The sequence below is a fragment of the Peromyscus leucopus genome, chromosome 1, assembly GCF_004664715.2.
Source record: "Peromyscus leucopus breed LL Stock chromosome 1, UCI_PerLeu_2.1, whole genome shotgun sequence".
NCBI lineage: Eukaryota > Metazoa > Chordata > Mammalia > Rodentia > Cricetidae > Peromyscus > Peromyscus leucopus.
In genome coordinates this window covers 106,258,156-106,275,100 of record NC_051063.1, presented here as the reverse complement: position 1 = coordinate 106,275,100, position 16,945 = coordinate 106,258,156, and the positions used below count along the sequence as shown (strand labels likewise).

At 56.3% G+C, this 16,945-nt stretch overlaps 1 protein-coding gene across 2 annotated transcripts; it reads left to right on the top strand.

The window, feature by feature from the left end:
* The first annotated feature begins 1,575 nt into the window (after positions 1-1,575).
* Wnt11 (Wnt family member 11) lies at positions 1,576-16,289 on the top strand. 2 transcript variants are annotated; one of them, XM_037197260.1, is made up of 5 exons: positions 1,576-1,764; positions 8,202-8,437; positions 9,845-9,958; positions 12,679-12,971; positions 15,554-16,289. In XM_037197260.1, exons 3-5 carry the CDS (start codon positions 9,869-9,871, stop codon positions 15,726-15,728), a joined length of 558 nt encoding a protein of 185 aa, XP_037053155.1. In that variant the 5' UTR covers positions 1,576-1,764; positions 8,202-8,437; positions 9,845-9,868; the 3' UTR covers positions 15,729-16,289. The 2 variants fall into 2 exon arrangements, with proteins under 2 accessions (XP_037053155.1, XP_028733320.1); XM_028877487.2 differs by having other exon boundaries at positions 1,582-1,764; positions 9,845-10,122.
* The last annotated feature ends 656 nt before the right edge of the window (positions 16,290-16,945 follow it).

Sequence of the window (16,945 nt, the reverse complement as noted above, 5' to 3'; positions counted from 1 at the left end):
CTGAGACCCCAGCCTGGACTCGCTTGTGCCAAGCACTTGGGACCTGGGGGATTCTGTGGAGGAGGTGGGGGGAGTAATTCAAGGTTTTCTACTTGGATTCCTCTTGATTCTGCCAGAAGGCCCCAGAAAACTATGACGTCTCAAATCCCAGTGTGTGTGTGTGTGTGTGTGTGTGTGTGTGTGTGTGTGTGTGTGTGTGTGTGTGTGCGCGCGCGCGCGCGCACGCGCATGTACAGGGCACACACACGTGCACAGGCTACACAGGTACGTAATAGTGGTTACAGAGAGAATTTCAGACGGAGATCAGAACGCTAGAGTCCAGTCCTTTGTTTTTATAAAAGGAAAAACTAAGGCTGGGGTGGTTGAGGGCTTGCCCAAGCTCACAGAGCCAGAAGAGAACCGCTTTTCCCTGTTGCAGCGACCTCCTCCCCACCAGCACCTCCCCCAAGTCTGGCACCTCCTTCTTCAGACTCTGTAGACCCCTCAGGAAGGAATCCCTTTGTCTTTGCTTCTCCAGAGGAGAGGGGGGCTGTGTATATTCGGGGCGAACGCCAGGTGTTGGTAAATTTGGGAGAAGCCGGGAAGGGAGTTAATGAGGTGAGAATGATGAGCGGGCAAGCCTCAGAAAGCGGCTCCGCAGGCTGCAAGCGGGCGGGGTAGCGGCTCCTCCGCGGCCCGAGCCCGCCGCCTGGCGGCCCGAAGCAATCCCTTGCAGGCCCGGAGCTTCCCTGCTCCGCTAAGGAGCTCTGGCGGTGCCTAGTCCTGACCATGGCACAGAAGTGGCATGTCTGAAGTGGCACTTCAGATCCCTCAGTGTGTGAAGAGCATCCACCACCATTGCATTTTTCCAATTTCCCTTTCCCATACTGAAAAGTAGGTGCCCAGAGGAGGCAAGTCTTCCGTTTTCTTTCTGACCCGACCTGGCGAGGCACAGGTAGACGAGATAGCTGAACAGCCCAGCACCAACCAGGCGCTCACTAAGCCGGTTTCCCATCTCTGGGCTCCAGTTTCCTTGTCTGAGATGGAGGGGGTGACAATACCTATCACAGGACTGGGAGGAGCAAAGGTGGCCACACGGAAACTTCTCTGTAAAAGAGAAACTCGGCATGAACCATAGAATCACCAAGGCTGCAACAACTAGTAATCAATACCGTGGATTCTAATCGGAGCCCAAATCCCTTCCGGACCAGCAGCCTCGGCCCAGGGCCCTCGTTCCTCTCCCTGCGGTCGTTTCCTTGGTTTGTCCGTGCGCCTCTCGGGCGGATGTCTCGTTCGCCACCCGCGGCTTGCGGTCCTCTCCAGGCTCTCTTCTGGGTCTCCCCTAGCACCTCCGTTCTGCAGCACCCGGTCCTTGCTGGGAGGTACAGCCCTGATCGCCTGGGCGACACGCCCTCGGCCGGGCTCCGTCCTCACCTAATCCGAGCCTGACGCCGGCGGGTCTCGGGCGGTACGGGGCGGGAGCGGACGCCTGCCTCGCTCGGCCTCCCGGGCCCGACCCCTCCTTTGTAATTTGAATAAAACGCCTCCCAGCCCGCGCACCGCCTTAACCCGCCGCCCCGCTCTTCCCGACTGCAGGCGGCGTGCGCGCAGGACCGGCGGCGGTGGTGGCCTGCAGGCGGCGGACTTCGGCGGCGCGGCTCCTGCAGGGTGCGACCCCCGGGAGCGCCGGGCGCGCGCGACGATGAGGGCGCGGCCGCAGGTCTGCGAGGCTCTGCTCTTCGCCCTGGCGCTCCACACCGGCGTGTGCTATGGCATCAAGTGGCTGTAAGTAGGACCCCGCTTTCACTCCCTGGGGCCACGGGGCGGGCGGCTGGAGAGGTTGAGTGAGAGCACCAAAATCTGCGAGGCCAAGTCGGCTTGGGCGTCGGGGGCGGGGACCAGTCCTTCTTAAAGCCTCGGCCACCTCCTCTGTGAAATGTTGTTCTTACCCTCCGCGAGCTTGCGAAGTGGGTGAGGGGATTTTCTCATCCAGGCCAGGGTTGGGCAAAGGCCAGTGAGGGACTTCGGAAACGTTCTCTCCAAGGGGCGCAACCCAGAGGGTCTGCTTAGTGCAGGACACGTGGGGCAGCTCTGGATCCTGGCCTGTCAGCCTCCTGTCGGTCTGCAAAGACAGTTTTGACCCCCTCCACCTGGGCGACCTTGGGGGAAGTGTCACTCTAGGACTACCTCCGGGGGGGGGGGGGGCTCAGTGTACTGGGTCGCGGCCAGAAGGATAATTAGTACTGGCTCGCTGGGATCAGATAGGAAGCTCCCTAGAGAGCTCCTGAACTGCCAGAGGCTGTGAGCACACGTGCAGGGTGTCCAGTAGGGATAAATGGTTGCTGGGGGCAATCCCCTGCCCCCCCTGGTTTCCCCATGAAGTGCCTGCTCCTCCTGTGGTGGCTGCTGGAGGCAGTGTGGAGGGAGTGGGGTGAGGGGGGGAAGCAGCCCCTTCCTGAAGGAGCTGCCCCTGGGCTGGGAGAGATAAGCCCCAACTGTAAATAACTTTCCAAGAGCTCTAGGCAGTGGGGACCCGGGCGTGGGGGGGGGGGGCTCAGAGGAGGGAAGCCTGGTTGGGTCAACCCATGTGGGTTACAGAGATTTTCCACGGCCTGCCACTTTGAGCTGCGGAGGAGTTGGTCAGGTAGGCGGTGGGAAGGAGACTCTCAGAGCACAGTGCCAGGGTGGGAGAGTCTAGAGAGGACATGTGAGTCTCTCCTTGGATCACGTGTAGGGAGCCTTCAGATAAAACAGGGGATAGATTAGAGGCACTGAAGAGAGCCCATGGATTAGCTGGGAGAGAGGATGACAGGACACTGGACCTCTGGAAGACAGTCTTGAGGTCACTTGATCAACCCTTTCTGGTGCTGAGGTATTGATTAAGTAATTCCCATCTTCATGTGCTTCTGCTTTAGAAGAAAGGAGGTCTGTCTGCCCTGGGGGGGTCCCCTCCCACCTCCTCCTGCTACTCTTAGGCCATTCTTACACCAGGCAGGACACAAGTCAGGAGAGGACCCCCCCTCACCACCACAACCACTGTTTTCACAGCAGGAGGTGAGGGAAAGTAGGAAGATGCTGAGAGGTGCAAGGGCCTTCGCGGCTGAGAACCAGACTCGGGTGACTCATTTTGCTCATAAAGGGTCCTGAGGACACTGCTCTTGTCCCTCTTTACCTGTCCAGTAAGGGAACACGGAGATTCTGGGATGCATGTGACTCACTCAGCCCCAAGCTGGCACGTGCTGGGTGGGGTAGGTGGCTGGCTGAGAGCAACACCCAGCTTAGCTCCGCCCGGGAGTCTAAGCCATGGCACAAATGGGCACAGCTCAGTGTCTGCCTTCAAGACATTCCCCCCACCCAGGGAGGACTTGATGGGCAGCGGTGGAATGTGAAGCAGGTGTCCCAGGAGGAAGAGCTTGAACAGAAGTATGGAGGCAGGAGCATGCCCTGACCCTTCTTGCAGGGAGCAGGAGCCAGGGTGCCTTGCAGGCAGTGTCCTGTTCCGGCTCTGAGAGCTGGAGGCCTCTATCTGATTGGTTAGCACCCTTGTGATAGGTGACAGTCTTATCACTGTTGGTTCACAATAAGGAAGTTAAGGTACAGAGAGGCTAAGTAACTGCCACAAGACCTGTCACATGCTGGTCCTCTGTGACTGTGAGATCAGAACCAAGCAGAGGGCTCAAGAGGCTAAACCTTGACAATGGTTCAACTATTGCTGGGGTTGGAAGATAGAGAAGGACTTGGGAGGAGAGGTGGAGCTGAAGAATAGTAGAGCCAGGCTGGGTGACATAGGCCAGTAATCTCCGCTACTGAAGAGGCTGAGGCAGGGGGATCACAAGTTCACCCGGGCTACAGATGAGTTCAAAGCCATCCTGAGCCATGGAGTGAGACTGTGTCTGACGATTTAATAAAGTAATGCAATAAGGGTTGGGGACACAGCCTGTGGGGCCCTGGATTCAAATGCTCTGCCCACGGGGAAATAGCGGGCGTGGGCGTAGGCACTTGTGCACACAGATGCAGCCTTGCTGTGTGCTACATGCTGTTTCCAACATACACATGGTTGGTTTCACTCTCCCGACCTGTGCTGTGTATTGTTTCCCTGAGCAGAGGAGGAAAGGAAGACCTCGGAGGTTCTTAACCAGTTTCCTAGCCAGTGAGGAGTAGAGCGGCCTTCGAGTCGGGCTGTCGGTAGAAGGAAGTCCCAGGGTGGGGGTGGGGACTCACCAGGGCCAGCTGTCCTGGGCGGTCCTGGGGACCATGTGCTTGGGCTCGGAAAAGTGACCTGGAGATGAAAGGGACATTTGACACAAGAACTGAAACCAGATGTGGCTGAGTGACCTGAGGTGCCCACCTGGTGGGCTTCTGGGACAGACAACCTAAACAGGTGGGATGGGGGGTCGGGGAGCAGGGTCAGAACTAACTCGCCTAGAGATACACTGAGAGCCTTGAGAGCAGGTTACCTCCAAAGCCAGAGGTGGGGGAAATCAAGATGGGTCAAGTCGGGGCGGGGAGCAGGTGTGAGCCTTTTGCTCCCTCTGTGGAGGAGGGGAGAGGCAAGGCTCCAGGCCAGCTTGGGGGCCCTTGGAGGTTGTCCTCTCAGAGCAGCTGGCTGCACAGAGCCTGCCTGCCACTCAGCAAGGGCGGGTCCTCTCTAGGAAGAGTCTAAAGAGGCTCTGGAAGGAAGGCAGCGGCTGTGAAGCGGAGCAGAAAGAGTGTGCCAGCCTCGGAATCTGGGCTCAGCTTGAGCGGTCACCTTCTGCCAGGCAGACCTTGGGCAAGCCTTCAGCCTGTCTGGACCTCAGCTTCTCAGGTCAGACCTGGGCTAGAAGGAGTCCTGGCCTGGGCTCTGGGAGGTCTAGCTTCTACCTGGGATCTGCCTCTGATTAGCTGCACACAGAAGTGGGCAAGTCCTGCTCGCCTTCCAACGGGGCTGGCAGTTCATGGAAACGCCTTTCCACTCCGGCTAGCAAGTGTCTGAGCAAGGCAACCAATCAGAGTTCTCCTTAAGGATGATGCTGTGGATATGGGGCCAGGCAGGGGCCTCTGAGGCCTAGGCAGTACCATGACAATGGTCTCCTAATTTTCCGAGTGAAATTTTTGATGCCAGGCTCAACCCACTGCGAGGCCACCTCTGGGGGTGCTTCTGAGGCCTTTGACGTCTAGTTCTGTCCAAGTAACCCCGACCAAATAGTTTGGTTTTACTTAGCACCGTGAGAGCCAGACTGCAGAATGATAGCAAGAGGCCTTGGCCCAAGCACTCGAGCCTGTAAAGAGTAGGGCCATCAGGAAGGCCTTTTCTGACTCAGGTACCACAGAACTGCCTGGACACAGGGCTCCTGGCAACCCCAGGAAGGCCCCTTAGAGACTGACTAGCCAGGAAAGAAGGCTTTGGTGGGAGGAGGCAATGAGCCCCTCAGGGCCTTCGGGCGGGAGGACCAAGAGGCGTGGAGATAGGTTCAGTGGTCAGAGATGGAAGACTATGACTAGGTGAGGAGCGGAAGGAACTCCAGCTGTACACTGGGAAATGCCCTCACCCACAGAACTGTGAACACGGAATACTATAAACTGGGGAACTGAGGCTGGTCACTGGCAGTGACTTGCCCAGATCACATGGTTGATGTGATGGTTAATGAGTAGCCCAGTAGCTTGAACCAGGAGAACCCCCAACTCCTGCAGGAGAGAATCCCTCCCAACCCATGGCATAGACTCCCCAGTGAACTCTCTGTTCCCTCCTGTCCTCTCCTGCGTCCTCTCCCCCACATCCCCACTCCAGATAAACTGAAATGTTTCCAATTAGGGGTATTCTGGACCAGACCGGCTGGTGAGCTGTCCAGGGTGGCTCCCCCGCCTCTGTCTTAGTCCTGATTGCCTCCCCAAGGGGGCTCACTTACCCGGGTCATTACCGCTAATCAGCGGATGCCTGGGAAGCCCTTGCAGTGCGTGGGGGTGGGGCAGTAGGTGTAGTGCTGTGCCAGCTGCTCCTGGGGGGGTCCCATGGATGCCCATGTCCCTCTGTCCCGGACAGTGGTCTGGCTGCACTCTGCCTGCCCCCACTTCCAGGAGCCTGGGAAGAGCTTCAAGTATCCTGCTGCGGTAGACCTCTGGGAGGTACCCTCCTAGATAGGATCCTGTTAGCCTGGGGCAGGGTAGGCAAATGCCTGGGGACTTCAGAGGGAAGGGGGGCCAGGGAAGCAGAGTCCCCCAGATCCCTCCACCAGTGAGCCCCAGGTACTGGGGAACACTGGGCGCTGTGCCAGAGAGTAGCTGCAGCCCTCAGGAGCTGCCTGTACTGCTCAGCAGGAAGGGCTCCATCAGCACCCCACTTCTTGGCTAGCACCCTACTTTTAGGTGAGCAGATGCCTAGGGTAAAGCCAAGAAGACAGCCGTGCTGCTTGCATGGGCTGTGTGCCTCTGGCCGTGGGAACCTTCCACTTTAACCAGAGAGAACATAAAAGACAGAGCTAGTGAGCAGCAAGAATGGAGGGGTGGGTCCTACCCGCCGGGCACTGACGGCTTGTAAGGAGCCAGGCACGCTCTGCTGGCCCTGTTGGCTGGGCTCCTGGGCTGTGGGAGGCCTGCTGTGCTGTGCTGAGGAGGGGAGGGTCCACACAGGGACCATCTGCCTCTACAGTCTGAGCCCACCCAGGCAGGCTTCACAGGTGATGCCACCAAGCCAAATGGCCGGGAAGCCATCTGAGAGACGTACCCTGCCTGTTCCCTCTCTATGGTTTGGGCTGGTGTGGCCAGGGCCGCAGGAAAGGACGCTCCTCTTGGCTCTTAGGCTAGGTAAGGCATCCTAACCACCAATGTCAGGCCAGGCCCTCTGCCCTCAGGGGTCTACGTGCTGGGTCTGTGGTCTGTTTCTGTGTGGGGTGGGGGTAAGGGTGGGGTTATATGGCAGGTGGAGTGCGGCAGACAGAGGCAGGAAGAAGCCCACTTATTAAGAATTACCTCCTGTGGCCTTTGCCAGGGTTTCGTAGCTGCTCAAAGAGGAAGAACAGTACACTCTAGTTGGCACAGCACAGGGAGGAAACTGGTCCTCTTCACTCCTTTCCATCTAAGATTCCCTCGGCAATGAGCTGAGGCTCCCAAGTCTAGGGTCACAGGCATGTGTCATCGTGCCTGAGGTGAATACATGATCTTACTTAAGACCCTCCCCCATTGTCTTTTGAAGTAGAAATGGTCACAGCAGCTGAGGGCCATGAGGCCCAGAGAGGTTAGGTAATTTGTCCAAGTCACACAGCAGTGTCTCAAGCTCGTGCCTTTGCCTAGGTCAGCCTAGGAGCTGGACCATCTGGGCCTTTGTGCCTCATTGCTGATGGACTTGTCTAGCCCTTAGGCTAGGTGCTGGAGGAAAAGGTCTATGCCATGTTCACAGCCAAAAGAGGCTGGGAAGTCTTGGTGCCTATTCGGTATTTCTTCAATGTGTAGAAGTTCTTTTATTCATGTGGGTACAAGAAGGAAAAGGCATTCCTGGCATCAGGGCAGTCTTGGGCAAAGGCATGGTGGTAGGAAAGTCCCAGTATCACCAAATCCCATGCAGGGATGTGCCACGTACAACTTTAAAACCCTAAAAAACGGGAGGGAACCAGTGATCATTGAATATCTGGATTAGATATTGAATTTTCTAGAGTCTGGATCACCATGAAGTTCAGTGTCCTTGAACTGTTGAATAGCAATCCTTTGCATAGGTGTGGACTTCACAATGGTGATAAAATGGCTGTAGAATTAAACCCAGTAATGGTGTAAAGCTCTTAACTCGTGGTGTGCAATAGCGTAATGGCTTCATTAATAGCACGTGCAATCATTATGAGACTCAAGCAGTTAGCCCTGGTTCTGGCACCTAGCTACCAGTGCTGAATGAAGGGAAGGAATGGTAGTAATTCATGGCCAGGAGGACTGAGGCTGTGGCTGGCAGTGCTTTGCAGACTGTACATGCGTTCATTCCTAAGACAATCGCACAGTTCAGGCAGGATAAAGGATGCGATTTTTGTGTTAGAATTAGGGCAGAAGGCCCAGAGAGAGACAATGTCACACCCCAGGTCGCACGCAGCGGGTGGGCTAGGGCAGGTGAGCCATGGCTCTGCCACGTGGCTCTTTGCCTTGCGATTTCCTGGCTCCTGGCAACAGTGACTCGGAGTCTGTCGAGGGGAGGGCTGGCCTGCGGATCGAATGCCCCCTTACACCCTGTCTTTCTTCCGTTTGGTGGTTTTCGGGGTATGCAGGGCACTGTCCAAGACGCCAGCGGCCCTGGCCCTCAACCAGACGCAACACTGCAAACAGCTGGAGGGCCTGGTGTCTGCGCAGGTGCAGCTGTGCCGCAGCAACCTGGAGCTCATGCGCACCGTCGTGTACGCGGCACGGGAGGCCATGAAGGCCTGCCGCAGGGCCTTCGCCGACATGCGCTGGAACTGCTCCTCCATCGAGCTCGCCCCCAACTACCTGCTCGACCTGGAAAGAGGTAGGGGCTGTGGGGCGCTGCCCGGCCGCGGTGGGAGGATCCAGGCGGAAGCTCTGTGTGTTTGGATAGGTGCGTGGATTCACGGGTGGACGGATGAGTGAAGAGATGGATGGTTACACAGATGGATCAGCCGTGGCTGGATGGACGCTTGAGCGGATGAGTCATTCACAGATACGGGTTTCAGGCACGGACTGGGGAATGAATAAATATTAGCGAGTGAATATATCAGCACATACATTGGCCCGAATAACACTTCAGGACACACATGTGCTATAACGCACGGATGAAGGAAGGATATGGCCAGAGAGGCACCAAGGTGGCTCCTTGCTGTGCTGAAAGCCACATCAATATAACGAGGCCGGTGTGCAGCCCACCCCTGGGCAGGCCAGTGGACCTAGGCAAAGCTGGTTGGCAGGGGCTGCTTCTGTGCACAGAGTAGTCGGGGCAGCAGAGAGCTTTGAAGCAGGCTTCCTGAAGGTGGTGTGGGGACCTGGGTGCACACAGGCTAATGTCCCCCACATGCGCTCTGTCAATCATCACTGGGTTTCAGCGATGGCACCTCTCCCTCCTTGCTGAGATGTCTGAACGCCAGGCAGGCCTTCCCAGCTAAGGAAACTGAGCTTTAGGGGAGTGCTGACGGCTAGTTAACAGTCGGGGTCAGGGTTCAGATGTGGGGCCAGGGCGGCCTAGAACGGAGCGGGAGCCCACTGGCTCTGTGCCCATTTCCCGGGGCTCCATCACAGTGTCCTTGTCCCGCATACCGGCTGGCTTCAAACATGGAAATGCACTGTCTGCCAGTCGTGAGTAGTGGCCGGACTGCAATCCCAGTATGAGACTGTAATCCCAGTACGTGAGAGGCGGTGGCAGTAAGATAGGTCCCAGGCAGCAGGGGCTGCATGTTGTCTCATTGTTCCAGAAGCTGCAGGTCTGGGCGTGAGTTGTCAGGGGGGCCATGCCGTCCCCCTGGGTCCGCAGAAGCTCCCGGTGGCTGTGGGTATTCTGCAGTACCCCAACCCCGTCAGATGGTGCTCTCCCTCCGCCTGTGTCTGTGTGTCCCCAATTCCCTCCTGCTCCAAGAACACATGGCCAGTATGGCCTCAGCTTAGTAGTGAGATTCTATGTGCAAAGACCAGGTTTCTAAACTGGCTTACTCCTGAGTTCCTACAAGGACTCAGGGGGCTGAGGTCTTTGCTTATGTAAAGCACCCCGACTCTTGGTGAAGGGCATCAGGGTACACTGTGGGCTGGGAGTGACAGGCTGCAAGCCTTGCGGTCTTTCTCCTGCACTGCCCTGGTGACAGCTGGGTCCCTCTGTGCTGAGCTGGATGGAGGAAAGCAGCCTCGGCCTCGGGGCCAGGGGCTGACCTCCTCCTGACCTCCAGCCCGCTGACCCTCACCTCTCCCACAGGTACCCGGGAGTCAGCCTTCGTGTATGCCCTGTCGGCCGCCACCATCAGCCACACCATCGCCCGGGCCTGCACCTCTGGCGACCTGCCCGGCTGCTCCTGCGGCCCTGTCCCAGGTGAGCCACCCGGGCCCGGGAACCGCTGGGGAGGATGTGCGGACAACCTCAGCTACGGGCTCCTCATGGGAGCCAAGTTTTCCGATGCTCCTATGAAGGTGAAAAAAACAGGATCCCAAGCCAATAAACTGATGCGTCTACACAACAGTGAAGTGGGGAGACAGGTAACCACCCCCCACCTGCCCCCGAGGGTGTGCCTGGGCCGCTGGCTGGAGAAGGGCCCATGGTGGGCCCCGTGAGGGTGTGGGGGAGGGGATGGGCTGGGACTCAGCTGCTCTTTCCTCTCTAGAGCTTGGGATCACCTGCCCCTTCTCCTCTAGGGAGTCTCCAAGATTCAGGTGCTCCAAGCAGAGGGAACAATGAGCTAGGAGCCCAGGGCTCTGAGTTCTGCCCTTCTCCGGCCCTGAACTTCCTGAGTGGCGACTGACCTACCTCTCTGGCCCCATTCCTTCCCATCTATAAAGTGGTGACAGGGTGGGAACTCCTGCAAGTTCCCCAGCCTTCCCTCAGGACAGGGAGGGCACTGGGCCCCAGGCTTTACACCACACCACCTCTTTGTCGTGGGGAGGGGGATCCACGCTGCTAGAGAGCATGGCTCCCTAGCATCAGCTGCCAGTGTCTCCCTGTTTCTCACTTGCTACCCAAAAGGCTGGGTGAGTGTGTCAGTGAGTGAACCGAATTGAACTTGTGTGTGTGTGTGTGTGTGTGTGTGTGTGTGTGTGTGTGTGTGTGTGTATTAAGTGAGAGTAAGACTTGGCGGAGTTGGTCCTCTCCAACTGGGTTTTAGGGATCAAACTCAGGCTCCATAGCAATCCCCTTTACTTCTGAACCGTCTTGCAATCCTGGTGTGAACACATGCTCCATGCTTTATTCTTTCCCTCCTGGGACCCCAGAACAACTCCCAGAAGGTTCTGTTGTCCCCTTCCCACTGATAGGGACAAGGCCCCAGGAAGAGTGTCCGGTACAGCAGAAGGAATCTCTCACACGATTTACCTCTGGGTAGCTCAGCCAGGAACAACACATGGCCCGAGGAAGCTGAGCCTGTGGAACCCACACAGCTCCACCCGTCACCGCTGTCTCTCATGTCAGGACTCTTGAATGTCTGGGCCATCCTTGGACAGTCTGGGGAAACTGAGGCCAAACCCCACTCTGGGTCTATTTCAGAGCCTAGCCAGGGGCTCCTGCCTCCCAGCCCTGGGGCTTGCCCATTGTAGGATCCCAGAGAGCTCTTACTGAGTCCCACTCTGTGGCAACCTCAGCCTCCAGCTGGGGTGCACCTCCCTGAACTCCAGTGCGGGCAAGAGGAGCCTTGGTTTTCATCTCAGGGCATGTCAGTCTGTTCTTGGAGTCACCTGCAAAAGGTGAATGCTGGGGGGAAAAAGTGAATGCTGTTACCTGGTAGTCTGGGCTGTGCGAGGATTAAATGACACCAGGTTAGGCAGTTTAGTGCATGCTTCCCGACCTGACTCAAGGAACCGAGTTTCAGGGCTCTGCCTCTGGTGCCTGTGGCCCTGTGCGTCTCCTTCCTCCCCTCCTAGGTTTCCAGCACGTCCTAGACTTTATGTCTAGTATGCTTCCTCGGTCCACTTTTCCTGTCGCAATGATAAAGACGATCCCGGACACTTTGCCTAGCTCCTGCCAACTTACTGACTGCGGGATTGGGGCCAGGCCAAGCCAATCCTAGCCTCAGTTTCCCCAACCAGCTGATGCAGAGTGTGAGTCCAGGTGACTCATGACCCTTGCCAGACAAGGGAGAGGGAAGTGTCATGTGAGCAGGAGAGGGGTTTGACGAGCTGAATAGGAAGGTCCTTAGAAGGTGTCTGACCTCTGACCCTCAGACACCCACAGGAAACTGAGGCCCAGGGAAGACCGTGGGGAAGAATCATTTCTCAGACCAGGTCTGGATCCTGCCTGAGGCCCTGGCCCAAGGGTTTCCAGTTTCCTCCACGGCTCTGATTTAAACTGCATTTTCAGAGCCAATATTGATTTAAACAGTTATAACTCACACACCCCTTTGGTACAGTTCATTTAACCCTTACAACACTCTGCCAGGTAGCAGCAGCATGCCAGCTTCGTCCTTCAGAGCAGAGGCCTTGAGTGGTGACGGAGTGTCACCTGGCAGCCATGGGTGGGTCCAGAAGGAGGTGCCCCCCCCCAAGCCACCGTCCCGTCTCCTTCCTGTCTCTTCCATCCCTCCCCAGCTGCCTTCCTTCTTGCTCTTCTTTTTCTTGCTGCTCTTCTGACAAGCCTCTAGTGAGTCCTGGTTTTTTTGGGAGAGAGAGAAGGCATGGAGCAATTGAAAGTCACAGCTTTTGGAATCACTGTCGGACACAGGTTCAAATCCCAGCCCTACAATTTTCTAACGGCACACTTGGGTGTCAGACTTCGCATCTCGAAGCCTTCCTGTTTAGGACGGGGGAAGAGTGGGTCTCCCGGATGGGCTGTGGCAGTTGTGTTAGAGCACAGAGTGAGCTTGTAGAGAGTGTGTCTCTGAGGAGTGGCACCAGCAAATGCCACTCTTACTGCCTGCCCCTCTTAGCTGCCCTGGAGGGGAAGCATGATACCCAGCCCCTCCTAGCTTTAGAGTCAAATGCTCCTTCCCTTGAGGATCCAGTGGGACATGAGTCCCCAAGAACCCCCAGGCGTGGAGTGGGGGGCCAGGGCCCGGACAGGCCAGGGAGGGGTTCTGGCCATCCTGCCGACACCCTGCCTGTCCACAGGCTCTCCGTGCCTCCCTGGAAACGAAGTGTAAGTGCCATGGGGTGTCTGGCTCCTGCTCCATCCGCACCTGTTGGAAGGGGCTCCAGGAGCTCCGGGATGTGGCTGCTGACCTCAAGACCCGCTACCTGTCAGCCACCAAAGTGGTGCACCGACCTATGGGTACCCGCAAGCACTTGGTGCCCAAGGACCTGGATATCCGGCCTGTGAAGGACTCAGAGCTAGTGTATCTACAGAGCTCCCCTGACTTCTGTATGAAGAACGAGAAGGTGGGATCCCACGGGACCCAAGACAGGTGAGTGCCGTGCCACCCACACAGATGCTGCACTCAGGGCTGGGCCAGGCATGGTGGTGACTCAGCTGGCATTTGGAGAGTGGAGTCCTTGCCCAGTGAGGGGAGGAGGTTCCAGGGAGCTTAAGGGGACTCTGGGATAGACACTCACGGCCCCGCCTTCTCCCTAGATGGGAAATAACAGGGGTAGTACTGTAAGACAGGGGTGAGGAAGGGCTGCCCGACATGAAGCGGAAGCTCAGTAAGTGTCATGTGACCAGGTGAAGGATAAATGCCCACCCTGCTTGTTGGACAAAGGAGGAACTGAGAGGCACAAGGAGAAGCGGAGGCAGCATCCAACCTAAGGCAGCCGAGGAAGTACCCAAAGCAGAGCGAATGAGCTTTGTAGAGAAGATACTCCTTTGTCTCCTGATAAGCGCCCCCTTCCAGGCTCTAGTCCTCCCATGTCCCCTGGGGACTACTTGGGTTGGGCCTGGGGTCTCCGCAGCTGGCTCAGCCCTGGCTCTGGATAGGGAGGTAGGGAAGACAAAGATCCCATGATAATGATTGCCTGCGGACCTACTGTGTGCCAGGTGGGGCTGTTAAGGAACTAGGCAGCTGCCTTCGCAAAGATGGCTCATGAAAACCCAGGGAAGAAAGTTCTGTGATCAGACGCACCTGGGAAGGTCTCTGGTCATCCCCCAGGCCTGAGGGAGCCTCAGCTAAGGATTTGATTAAATGGAGTTTCCCAGAGGTACACAGCCAGGGAACTCTTTTATTAAGGAGCTCCTCATAGCATTCCACAAAGCTGGTGCTCACAAGGTTAGGGAAATACGGAGCAGAGAGCGGGTGTCTGGGAACGTGTCTGGCACATAGTTGGTGCCCGGCCAGCATCTGCTTCCTCCGCAGTCCACGGTCCTGCCTGTGAGAGGGAGGGCTGGTTTGGGGCTCCGTCCCCACAGGCCAGGGCTCTGTGAGGAAGAGGCCCAGGCTCCCATCTGGAGGCCAGATTGAGGGGGTCGGCAGAGCGGAGATGGAGTGGGTCAGGCAGAGGAGACAGGAAGGAACATGAGTGCTTTGAAGCAGCAGGGTGAGTAGGAGCAGCTGAGGAGGGGAGATGATTCTGGAACCCAGAGGGGCTGGGCACAGGGCCCTAGAAGACCATGGAATGAGCAGAGGATCATCCTGCATCAGTGTAGGACTCTGTCCACGGGCTGTGGGTCAGTACCCTGCCTGTTCCTCAGCCCCCTACTGCTCTGTCCCTAACTGGATCCCACAGGCACAGTCCCTCTTTAGCCCTGGCCCAGAGGACAGTCCACATGCGTAGCTGCCTCTTTACTAGGTAGAGAAATGCAGCAGGGGAGCATTGCCTTTCCCTGAGACCTCCCTGGCTTCTCACCTCCTGCCATAGTTTAAGGGAGGAAGGTGAGCAGTGGCCTTGGTGCCATTGTTGAGAAAGAGAACTTTTGCTTGTCACTGATTCCAGTGAGCAACTGCTGCTGTGCATTGCATCTGCTTCACAAACAGAAGGGTGCAGGAATGCCTCTGGGGAGATGAGTCACTGCGGCTCCCTTGGACACCTGCAGGTCTGCACTCAGTAGACAAAGTGCCCAAGCCCACCTTGCCTCCCGGGCTGTTTTTAGTATTCCAGAATGTATCCTGGGTTTTTGAATTGCAAAAATGACACTCACCTCCATTGCAGAATAATTAAAGATTAACTACGAAGGCAGGGCCTGGGGAGGTAGCTCAGTTGGGAAAGTACCTGCTTTGTAAGCTTGAGGATCAGCTGGGCATGGTGGCACACGCCTTTAATCCCAGCACTTGGGAGACAGAGCCAGGCAGATCTCTGTGAGATCGAGGTCAGCCTGGTCTACAGAGCAGTTCCAGGACAGACAGTCAGGGCTAGAGACACCCTGTCTGGAACTCCCGCTCCCCCAGATGAGGATCTGAGTTCAGATCCCTACCACCCATGTGATGGCATGAATCTATAACTCTAACAGTGAGGTGGAGGCAGGGACAGGAAGGTATCCTAGAACTCACTGGCCAGTCTTGCCAAGTGGATCCCTGAGCTTTGGGTTCGGTGAGAGACTCCTTTTCAATAGATAGATAGATAGATAGATGATACATACAGATTATAGATATAAAGATAGATAATAGATATAGATAAATGATAGAGATAGGTAGATAGATAGATGATAGAGTGGAAGAGAGTAAGACATTCAATGTGGACCTCTGTCTCCAAATAAATGCGTGCACACATTTGTGCACATGGACCATTACCATGCATATACTACATACACACATTTTTTTAAAAAAATTAAATATGAAGTCAGGATTAATAGACACTGATTTGAAGATTCTCCTGGGATTTAGAAGGGGGAAAAAAGGGAAACCAGACAACTCAGGAAATAAAATAGCCCCGGCAATTCCATCACAGCTTAGTGTAAACACTGGGAAGTTAGAGGAGAGCAGAGCTTCCGTTTCCCCTAAGATCAGCTTCTTGGAGGGCGGGGCCAGCCACAGTGGCGAGGCTGCAGGCTGCTTGGCAGGGAGAGGCAGGTGCTGGTGGTGATGGGCACTCACTGACCCCTTGTCCCCACCCCCAGGCAGTGCAACAAGACTTCCAACGGCAGTGACAGCTGCGACCTCATGTGCTGTGGGCGTGGCTACAACCCCTACACAGACCGAGTGGTGGAGAGGTGCCATTGCAAGTACCATTGGTGCTGCTACGTCACCTGCCGCAGGTGTGAGCGCACAGTGGAGCGCTACGTCTGCAAGTGAGGCCGTGTGCTCCGCCCCTGTGGAGGGGTTCTGCTCCCCAGAGGACCCGCTGAAGGGCCTGGAGACCCTGGTGGACTTCCCTGCAGATCTCGGATGCCAGGCGTGGGAGGTGGCTTGTGCTGTGACTCCACTTGGAAGCCACCAGGAACAGGAGGCCTGGGTGGCCTGGGAGGGCCGGGGGATCAAAGGAAACCGATAGGATTAAAAATAACCTGGCAGCCTGGGGCCCGAGTGCCCACATGTTGCCTTCCAGGCTGCTCCAAGAAGCCAGGGCAGGGATGGGTAAGACTGGGTGTCTTTGACCTTTCAAGGCCAGAAAGACCAGCCTTCCAGAATGTTTTTTGGGACCCTGTGCCCACCACATGGAACCACTAACTTGGGTTGTAAATTTTTATTTTCTTTCCCCCTCCTCCTTTGGGATGTGGGAGCTACAGAAATATTTATAAAATATAGCTTTTTCTTTGGGGTGGCTCACTTCAATTCCTCTTTATATATTATATATAAAATATATATATAATGATTATATTTTAAACAACTGTGTGAAATAAATGCTGAGCAAGCCCCAGCCTGCCCCCAAATCTCTAGCCTCCTCAAGTGAACCCAGCAGATCCTGGTCTGGCAGGAAGACTCTCCAGTTTCTAGACAAGGCGGCCTCCCATTGATGTCCCAACCCCACCCGGTCCCCTATCCTGGTCCTGGACCGTTTCCCTGTATGTGATCTGTTGGTCAAGGGTGAGGACAGACGTCTTGAAACATAAACCCACTTGGCAGTATGTTTATTCCTCAGGGACATTCTTACTACCACAGCACAGCCGTTGGCGTGCTTTCAGACCCATTAAGCTGGCTGCAAGAAAAAGCTACCCCAGGAAGCTGAGACCTTAGGGAGGTGGCCGTGGTGGGTTTTCGGTGGGACCCCAGATGGTGGGACTGGCCCATACTATTATGCTATCTGTGGAGCTGGGCTGACAATGACTAAGGTGGGAAGCTGGGAAAGACCCAGGCTCACAGCTCAAGCCTGGACCAGGCTTGTGGCAGAGGATGTGTTAAGATGCAGGGACCAGCAGGGCCTCTTCTCTTCTCGTTTTGGGTGTGGGTCCAGGAGGGCCAGGCAGAACCGTTTGGGTTTTGGTGCGCGTGTGTGGAAGGATGGAGAGCCAGTTGCAAGCCGGGAGGGTCGGGGAGAGGGTGGGGATTGGATTTGGACCCGGATGTAGATG

Coding starts and splice junctions, on each gene's coding strand:
- Wnt11 (XM_028877487.2), top strand. CDS start 1,682: ATGAGGGCGCGGCCGCAGGTCTGCGAGGCTCTGCTCTTCGCCCTGGCG. Junction 8,438..9,844: donor CCTGCTCGACCTGGAAAGAG/GTAGGGGCTGTG, acceptor CCTCTCCCACAG/GTACCCGGGAGTCAGCCTTC. Junction 12,972..15,553: donor TCCCACGGGACCCAAGACAG/GTGAGTGCCGTG, acceptor CCCCACCCCCAG/GCAGTGCAACAAGACTTCCA.